This window comes from Poecilia reticulata, chromosome 13, assembly GCF_904066995.2.
Source record: "Poecilia reticulata chromosome 13, P_reticulata-male-v2, whole genome shotgun sequence".
In the NCBI taxonomy this organism is placed as follows: domain Eukaryota; kingdom Metazoa; phylum Chordata; class Actinopteri; order Cyprinodontiformes; family Poeciliidae; genus Poecilia; species Poecilia reticulata.
Window position 1 is genome coordinate 28290760 of NC_088842.1, and position 10221 is coordinate 28300980.

General features: G+C 41.6%; 1 protein-coding gene across 2 annotated transcripts in view; it reads left to right on the plus strand.

Moving 5' to 3' along the window:
• Positions 1 to 10221, plus strand: part of gab2 (GRB2-associated binding protein 2) — a 46276-nt gene that overhangs the window by 32381 nt on the left and 3674 nt on the right. Inside the window, exons 3-9 of one of the 2 annotated variants that reach the window (XM_081614396.1) lie at positions 2929 to 3157; positions 5992 to 6587; positions 7680 to 7777; positions 8365 to 8644; positions 8735 to 8825; positions 8913 to 9009; positions 9103 to 9222. In XM_081614396.1, the coding sequence (XP_081470522.1) occupies positions 2929 to 3157; positions 5992 to 6587; positions 7680 to 7777; positions 8365 to 8644; positions 8735 to 8825; positions 8913 to 9009; positions 9103 to 9222 (1511 nt within the window). Of the gene's footprint in view, positions 1 to 2928; positions 3158 to 5991; positions 6588 to 7679; positions 7778 to 8364; positions 8645 to 8734; positions 8826 to 8912; positions 9010 to 9099; positions 9223 to 10221 lie in introns of both variants that reach the window. The other variant, XM_008426405.3, reaches the window with a different exon arrangement.

Genomic DNA, 10221 nt, shown 5'->3' on the forward strand with positions numbered 1-10221 from the left:
AGAGCTCTGGTGCTCCTCCAGATTGAATTTAATTGCTCTCCATACTTGACCTTTTAGTTTAGGTGGATGACCTGTATTTACCAATTGAGGGACTTTTGACAGCTATCAGTTGGTTGTCCTTAAGGGGTCTCATAGCAAAGGTGGATGAATACAAACACATAATATACTGTTTAGCTTTTTCAGTTTCCTTCCACTTCAGGATTATGCACCAAGTTGGGTTGGTGTATAACACAACTTAGCCTGTTATTACATAAAATCAAAATAAGTTATATAAAAGTAGCTGGTTCTAATGTGAATCAATTAAACGTTAACCTAATATGAATAGATCTGAAAAGCCTGGTATGAAAAAAACAACAACTTTTTTGGTTTGTGTCGTTTGTATCCTATTTTCCTTATCAGCTAAAATATGATGTATAACCTTTCCAGGGACGTTGAGTGCTACTGTTTATATAAAAAAATGCATCTGGGAGTATCTTTGAGAATCGTTTTGTTTTTGTTTTTATTTTTGTGCTTCTTTCTGAATTCTGGTGTTATGACTGTGAGGAGTTCGTGGAGTTGCTTCCCAGAGGTGACATACATCATCAGGCCCATTAGTGTCAGTGATGAGCCATCTATTCCATCAGCAGACTGGACCAGTAATCTTTCATCTTGCTCCACTTCTGACAGCCATTTCTGGCGCTAATCAGAGCCAGAAAAAATATTATTTATTGCGCACAAATCAACAAGAAATGATTACATTCACGGAATTTCCTAGGGTAATCTTATTCTGCTCAGTAATACAAACAGCTTTTGTTTTGCAAAGCAGCTCTCCATGTCAGCAGGGGCGGGGGAGTCTGTCTTTTGACAACAAATCAATATATCTACCCATATTAGAGGGGCTAACGCTCACCACGCTGGATGAAAGCTTTTACAAAGCTTTTTGTGGAGAAAGGAGATGATGCCTAACCAGCCCAGGGAGAATGGAATCACTCAGGACAATGGTTCAATTGAGGATCATTGAGGTGGGGGCAGTGGGGGGAGTGGGGGGAGTCCCTGCCTGTGTGACTGTTGGCCTGGGCATCTCACGGGTGTCCACTGGCCTGGAGACCTCATAACAGAGGCTTTTTTTCCCCTCCAGGCCTGAATGTGGCCTCATTCAGCAAACGGGACTCCAGAATACTGCACCCAGCGCCAGTCCCACACGAAAACATAGATGCTCACACAACACATTTGTGTTCTGCAGCTCAAATCATGACCCACTGATTCTTCTTAAAGGGTAGACTGACATTTTTGTGCAACTAATTTAAAAGGTCTTCTTTGAAGGGCATGTGACATCACTTCTTTTACATAATCTCCTTTTCAGTTGTGGTCAGGCTAGCGACTCACAATAGTCATATTCATTTCTGTCTCACTTTGAGAAGAACTGAGACATAATTTTCTGAAGAGAGGACATTACTTTGGGAACACTATGGCCACAATGGAAAATGTTTTGTCGATGTTTACTTTCAATAAAATTAGGATTTTAGCTGAGTAACACCACTATTTCCTCATTAAAGACAAAAACTCTGTTGTTCTTTTGATTACTCTTATACTTGTGACAATTATTTAGGAAACGTGGGGAGAAAAAGTGTTCCCAACACATGACATATGTCCTCCTCATCAGTTTACTTTCACTCATGTTTTATGCATAGAAACAGAAGAACCAATTGGATTTAAATTCTGCGGCAGAAATTTAAGAAAAAAACTGTTGCTGGTTGGTTTGACAGGTTTTCTGCATAAATGTAGCAAAAGTGCTCGCTCCATTCTTTTTCTGTTTTGCTAATAAGCTGTAAAATAACAATGGTTCATCAGACACTGTTGATCCAGATGATGTGATAATCCATACACGGTACTTCTTGAAGGTGCTTTTAAAATGGTTTCCTAAACAATGAAAAGGTAAATTGTGCTTTATTTATGTTTCACATGTTAAGTTTTGATGACGATATTTTCCATTCTAAAGAGAAAATGGTTACAAAAACTGTGTTTTATCAGAGGTTGTAAATAGATATAAATTCAATGAGGCACTATACAATTTTCAATTCATATTTTGTCTTTTTTATTATTTTTTTTACTTTTTATAGGTTGAATGGTTAAAGTGACAAAATAATCAACAAATCAATTATAAGCCCAGTATATTTCGACTGCAGCGAAAGTCGGTGGCATTGCATTGATATTCTCTGTGCATTTACTGGAGAGTGGAGGAGAAAAATTAGCTTCAGCAGCAGCTAAGCTTTCTTTTTTTTTTTTTTTTTTTCATGTCTCCCTCAGCTCTTGTTGCACACAGCACCATCGGTCGATGGATCAGTAGACCGCCCACTCTCTACATGCTGAGCAAGTCCTCATTTTGGCTTTCCGCCCAGTTCGTTTCCAACATCCCCATCTCGGACTTGGCTCTGCTTTGTAGTCAGTGGGGGAAAAAAAACAAACAAAACAAAGCAAATAAAAAAAAAAAAAGAACAGGGATGCCACACTGAAACAATAGGACGGTGGGACTGACTTGGTCACTCTGTCCGTCTTCACAAAGCAACGGCCGGCTCAATACAATCAAACAAAGTACATTGACCCTGATTTTCAAAGTGTAACTTGGATCATGTGCGGCTCAACCGATGGGCTCAGTGCAGCTCTAAAAGCAGAGGGCTGCTGTTTTCTGTTCTCCCTTGAGACGGATCCTTCTCCTGTATTGATTAGAGTGCAGACTAAAGGGTAATGAGTACAAGGCATCGCAAAACCCTAAACTCTCCGGTAGATTTGAAACTGCTCTCTCGAATTCAAAGATTGACACGTTTTGCAACCATTTGTGCGAGGACTGATAAATTTGCTCTTCATTTCACAGCACGTTGAGTTCTGTTAAAAAAAACAAAAAGACAGCCGTGTAAATAATCAATCACTCCAATTTCTGTCTGCCTGCAGAGAGCAGATTACACCATATGCCCAGATCTGTTGGAGCAGATGTCACCGGCTCGATGGCTCCTGTGAGCGGAGAGCGGAAGTCATCGGCGCCCGTCCACTCCAGCCAGCCGGTGCTCTTCACCTTCGACGTGCCCGTGCGCCACTCGCACCACGGCTCCCTGTCCAACAGCGCTCCTCAGGACTACCTCCTCCTCCACCAGTGCATGAGCAGGAAGACGGAGAGTGCACGGTAAATGTCCTGATCCTCAGACGTCCTGTGTCGGTTTCCTGTTTTCCATTGATGCAGGTCAACATGCAGGTTTGCGGCTCTTCCTTTGCTCTGAAGCCCCCGAGGGTTAAAACTACTGCTGCAGGGGAAGAGTTATCCAGCTGCGCGTGAGAACCCAACAAGAAGAGATAAGAGATCTCTTCGTACTTCTAAAAATAGTCCGTGTTGTAAGACGGAGGGGAAGCAAACTTGTGGTTTATATTCTACTATGTGCCCAGATTACAGTTCTTAATAAAACAACGGAACAGATTTAAAAGACAGATATTTGCCTGTTCAGTGATATTTGTAGATTGAGTTTTCCTTCTTTTAAAATGTTATAATAAAAAAAAACAATAGGAGGCGTGAGACATGGGAAGCTTAAAAGTTTGATGTGTATTTCCATTCAGCCTCATTTACGCTGATATCCCAAAATAAAACTCATTGCACCCAGTTTCTTTCAGCTGCAAACTTTGACACCTCATGTGGGAGAATCTGTTCAATGAAGATCTGGTCTTCAAAACTGACAGTAAAACATGGTGTTGACAGCATTATCCCTCCGCTCAGCAGAGCAGTACATTATGTTGGCCAGTCCCAGAGATCAGCCAACTTTACAATCCAAAGAGACATTTTTGGCCCTTTTTACCTACAAAATAACATTTGTCTTCTCATTTAAAGAGCAATTAATATTTATAATTTATTATTTAAAAAAAAAAAAAAATCAAACCTCATCGAAAAACAACAACAAAAAAACATCTCAGTTAGAAAGAGGCCAGCTTAGAACAACACAGGATGAAGAAGTGCTAAAACTACTCCTCCCTATTTCTTTTACATATTAAATTAATGATAATTTCTTCATGTTTTATGTTGAAGTTTATTAAGAGTTCAACAAACTCATAATGGAACAGACTGAGGTTTGTGTGCGTAGCATAAAAATGCAATAGTTTTTGGCATGTGCAGACAAGAGACTGCATATACAGATTGTCAGCTACGCTCAGAGCCTGAGAACAAAGGAAACAAATGTTTATATGAAATCACTTCTGAGTTTTGCATTAAGAGTTTCCTCATCTCCTGCCATCCTGCCCGTTTCTGAGGCAGCTTTAATCACGTCGCCATTCGGCAGAAAGTCTGTGCAGCACATGATCAATGAGTTCGAGGCGGCAATTCATCTTTTCTGTACATTTTAGGCTCTCGCAGGGTAGAGCCGCGCTCTCAGCTGCACGATTTGCATGCAAATTTGCCGCGCTGGGACTTTGTGAAACTCAGAAAATCAAACCTCACATTCCATCTCTTCAGCTGGAGGAACATATTTTTGTCAGAAGGTTTTGGATCAAGAGGCTGATAATTAAGAGAAGCATCTGGTGGCAGGGTATGATTCATGTCAGGATGAAAATCCCAGGGTCTCACGAGCATCCATCCGTTATCTATACCTGCTTAATCAGGTTCGCATGGGGGCCGACGTCTCTATCTGCTGCAGTCAACACATAGTGTAGAAGATGGGGGGGATTCTCTGGGCAGGTCATTAGTCCATCACAGTCCAGGAGCAGTCCCTTACAGATTTTGGTATGAAAAAGAACTATAAATATAAAAGCCAGCTAAAGTGGAACTACAGCACAAAGGTTCAGAAATGTATTATTATAATGTTGAGCAGCGCTGTTTGACACTTAAGGTCAAGCCGTGCAAATGAGAGACGGTAAATGAGGCGTGTCCCCAGGGTGTCCATCTGAGACTCAAAATCTCTGGGAAACATGTAGCATTTGCACTTCTCTGTCCTGGTCAAGTAAAAAATGTGATTGAAATAGGAAACAAACAAAATAATAATAATTAAACAATTCTTGTATGAAGCTTGTTGAGCTAAATTCATTCCAGTCCAAAATTATTCATTCATTCATTCATTATTCCCTTGCACTGAAGAAAAATAAATAAATCAGCAAACTGTATGGTAAAAGTTACAGACCGTAAAATATAAACGTATATGATTTCTACATTGTATTACTGTAGAAAATACTTACCATGACTCAAGAAGCAATTTTTAAAGTAATTTTTACTTTTATGTTAATAGAAAACATTGTAATAAATTGTAAAATGGCAAATTTTGATTTTTAAATAACTTTCATCCAATCAAGAAGCTTTTCTGAGAGTAAATGAGATGGAATATTAAAACAATGCATTATATGCCCCGCTTTTGTTTAGTTTATTTTAAAAATGTTTTTTTGAAAGCTAAATATACCTTTGTCTTTTGTCAGTGGAAAACAATTTTCTGCCACTACTTAAATCAAATCCTTTTAATGGTTTGCTCAGTCTTAAACCAGCGGTATGAATGGTTTTGGCTGCAGCTGCATGTTTGTGAAGCCCCGTCAGGCTCGTTTCCAGTGAAGGGCTTTGCCGCCATCTGCTGGCCTTTTGTGTTACTACATTTAATCCAAACTGCTATTGAAAATGTATAGTAGAGATGCATGGTATTTTAAACCACAATATGATCATGTGCGTTACCATAATTACAAAATAACGCTTTTATTTTCTATATTTCTGGAGCGGTTATACATTTGCCATGCGTTCATGTGCTGATATAAATTTTGGTTACCAAACTCATAGGGTATAATGAGAACAATTAAATAATAGAAAAGAGAGCAGAATTTGGATTAAAAGCAGTTACTGTTGTCATAGCAACTTTCAACAAATGACATTGCTCCAGCATATTTTTGCTGATATTGTGCAGCCCATATGTTTTTTTAAATTATTAAACCGTGACATGTTTGAGGATATACTCGAGCACAGTGAAAATTGACTGAGTACATACGTGTATATTTGTGTTGCAGGAGTGCCAGTTTCTCTCAGTCCACACGAAGCAATACGTTTCTGGGGAGCGACTCTCCGGTGCAGAAATTTTCCTACGGCTTCTCAAACTGTCTAAACGGCACAGGAGCTCAGCTGCACGGCTTCTACAGCCTTCCCAAACCAGGAAAGCATCAGCTGTCCGTGCACGACGATTCGTCACAGGAGGCCTGCTACGTCCTTCCGCGGGGTTACAGTTCTGAGGCCCCACCTCACAGCAGCCTCGGCGACCCCGACTTTGAGAACGAGGAGGTGTATACCTTCAAAACTCCCTGCAACACCCTCGCCACCATGCACAGCAACGAGCGCTCGCCGGACAATTATGACTTTCCCACCACGCCCGGCTCCTTTTATCAGATCCCACGGACATTTGACAAGAACCACAACTCCCTGACGCCATCCAGCTCTGAATCCTCCTGCGCTCCTCCACCTAGGCCCCCTAAACCTAACCAGGGGTCTGAGGGGAACTGGGGGAGTCCCCACTCGGCTGGGAGTCAGAATGGGGAGATGACATCCGCGGTGTCTGCCCTTCCACGCAGGAACACTCTCCCTGCTGTGGAGAACATCAGGCTCCACAGAGGTAGGCAGACTGACGAATCTTTTACAACTGTCCGATTTCTCTCTTTTCGTGTTTTCAAATCCAAGTCTCAACTGATCAGCTGTATTGCAGTGACTCTGCTGTTCGTCTCCGATTTTCTCCCCTTCGCTTCCTCTGTCGCTCGCTTTAAGTCGAGCTGTTGGGCAGAAACAAAGGAGCCAGTGTAGCAGGCACTGCTCTGCTGACACACTAATGAAATTCAAGTCATACCATCCGATCCAGAATGCCTCGTTCCAGACTGATAACCAATTAAAAAAAAAAAAAAAAGATGCTGTCAGACACAATGTGTGTCCTCTTGGTTTCGTATGAGTTGCTTTGTCAAGTCCAAGCAGGTTTTATAAGTCCACCAAAATCAAACCTGTTTGTTGTCTTTCTTCAGAATTTTCTAAATTATATATATATATATAATTATAAACGGTGACATATGGTCTCTTTCTTGTTTGAGCGTTTACAGTAGTGGTGGGCACACTTTCGCTAATGCGCTAATAGTGAAGCTAATTTTTGTGGACTTCAGCAATGTGACCGTCCGTTGCTGAAGACCAGAGGCATTGTTGTGCCTCAATACACATGAGCGAGACGAGTGCATTGTATGATAAGGAGCAAATTAAAATGACTAAATTCAGGCATTAACAAAAAAAGAGCTTCTGCTAATGCACTAAAAGTGGAGTTAATTTTCCATATGGCACTTTTGTTAACTTTAAAAACATTTAGCACACTTGGCTTCCCCTAAATACGTTATATTTGGATAAATTCTAAAGTGGAACGTTGCTTGCTTGTTTTGTAAACTTTCAGTTGAATAATGTTCAACATCTGTGTTGAAGTTTTGATTGTTGACTGTTAACAATTCCTCAAGTAGATAGATGTTTATATTTATGCTCTTATTTTGAAGGGGGTGAAGACGTTGCTGTTTCATTTCCTCTCCTTATGTTCTCCACCCCTGATGTGGTGCAAGCAAATAATATTTATTCAGTACCCAGAATGCAACACTGTAAATCCACAGCCTGTAAACCATCGTGGTACCACTGTTTCACAGCAATGGTAAATAATGATATACGTCTATGCATCCCTCCACAGGCTCTTCCTTTGAAATCAACAACCACCATCGTTTGTTCCACTTCAACAACTCAGGCCAGTCTGTGGAGTCTGTTAATGACGGGTTCAGCTCATACCTGGTGAGTTTTTTTTGTTTTTTGTTTTTTTCCCCCAAAAGACTAGTAATTCATCTGAATACCACCTTTTGCGTGCATTTTCATGTTCTGGGAGATTAAGCTTCGGTGCTTTGCTAAAGTGTTTGATCGACTGGAACTTTTTTCATATTTTGTCCTGTTACAAATGTTACATCATGCTGTGCGGATGTTCTTCCTAAGCAAGGACTTGGAGCTTTTATTAGAAAACAGAAAAACTTTAGAGGGGGATTCACATTCCAGAGAATATTCATGAGTTAAAATGGTCCTGTCACAGTCCAGACTGAAGTCCAATTGAGAATGTTTAAGAGCTTTTCAGTCACTTCCTAGAAAATCAACTGAGCTTGTGCTATTTGGGGAAGCGGAGTGAGGAGATCTTTCAGTCTTTATATGTTCAACGCTGGTTGACACACAAAAGTTCTGCAGCTCCAATTTATTCACTTTGTTTGAAACAAAAAGTCCAAATAAAATGCATCTAATGTGGTGCTGGTGTGAAAAAAAGTTACATGGGTGTGTGAATACTTTTGGAAGGCACTGTTCGTCACCTTTCATCTTTTTCTGCTACCCTCCACCAGAGGAGCCAGACCCCCTTGACGCGCTCGGACAGCGGTAATTCGGATGACAACTACGTTCCCATGAATCCCGGCTCCTCGCCACTCAGCGCCGCCCAGGCTGACAGTCCTAAGAATGTCTACATTCCCATGAGTCCTGGGCCGCATCACTTCGATTTCCCAGGGTTCTCTGCAACGTTACCTGCCCGGAAGGCGAGCAGTGCGTCCTTGTGTCACAGGCCCGGTCGTCTGAGTGACGTTACACCACCTCCCATCAACCGTAACCTTAAGCCGAACAGGAAACGTACGTATTTCAGATTTAGAAGCATTTTCTTCCCAGAGTCTGTACAGCTGTTTGACTATATAAAACCTGTCTGCATTTTGTTTTCTGCAGCAAAGCCAACACCTCTTGATTTAAAGAACAATGGGATCATAGATGAGCTGCCGTATAAGAGCCCAGTCACCATGTCCTGGACGCGTCCCATGTGAGTCCAACTCACTGGTAAAGCCTGTCCTTTCTCCCTCAGGTCACTCAGAGTACTATCTGTTTTTTTTTTTTCTTTTTGTTTCAGGCATGAGATGAACTCCTCCCACCACTGTCGACCAATCTCCACGCAGAGCATCACCAGCACCGACTCTGGAGACAGCGAGGAGAATTATGTGGCTATGGTAAGCTCCAGTAGCTGGAGGCCAGAGTACGCTGGGCTTCGTTGTTTCATTGCACCGTGTGTGATTGATACCTCCCTCCGGTCCCAACAGCAGAATCCAGCATCTACCTCCCCAGCCATGAGTGGCACCAGCAGCCCAGCCCCTCGGAAGTCTGGGAACGTGGACTATTTGGCACTGGACTTCCAGCCTGGCTCACCCAGCCCACACAGAAAGGTGAGCCATTGATCTGCAGCGCCTCGGACACGTGAACCTTTCCAATTATTTCACATCAAAACCACAAGCCTCAATTTATTTTATTAGAACTTTATGTAATTGAGCAAATTAAAAGTATTTCAATATTTCAAAATAAATGGACTATGAGTTTCAAACTGTGTTGACATGAAGGGTGTTATGCTTTTATGTCTAGTTTCTCTAGGTTAGTTTCTTCCAAGATGATTCTTTTTTTAACTTCGTTCATCTTTCCATCACCGTCCATGCTGATGAAAAAATAAACCTAACAAATTATGCTGCCACCACCGGGTTTCAACAGTGATGCGTCGTGTTACGGCCCGTTACGTCCTGAGTTTCACTCCCATCTCTGTTGCTTTGCCTCATGTCTGTCCCCTCCTTTTCTCTGCCCCAGTGCTGTGCGACTACTTACAAAAAAAAGCCCACTAGTACCAAAATAAAACATTCATTCCTGCTCAAATTTTCACGTATTTGTGAGCAAGATCCCAAGATACTTGAAGTCCTCCACTTGTGGCAGGACCTAGAGAATGCATATTTGAAGAGTCGCACTCTGCTGCGAACAGAGAAAGCCGTTGATCATGATCTGATGAAGCCAACAGAACCACATAATCTGGAAAAAGCAGAGATGCCATACCCTCAACACCTTGGTTGGGCCTGGACATTCGGTGTTATAAGTGTTATAAGCAGAATCGAGTCGGTGTCACAGGGCAACCTTAGCTGAGTCCAACTCTCACCGGAAATGAGCCCGACTTACCGCCGGCAATGCAGACCAAACTATGACATTGGATATAGAGGGACTGTATGAAGGGGCTTCCCGAAGCACGTCCCACAGGATTACACATCCAAAAGCCTTCTCCAAAAAAAGCAAGCTCAATTTTTATTTACAGATTAACACTGTCATGTTAACAAGTATGTAAAAAGCATATTTTTTTAAATAAAAGTTACATACTGCTGCTTTAAGGTTTGTGACTGTAAAATGGGAAA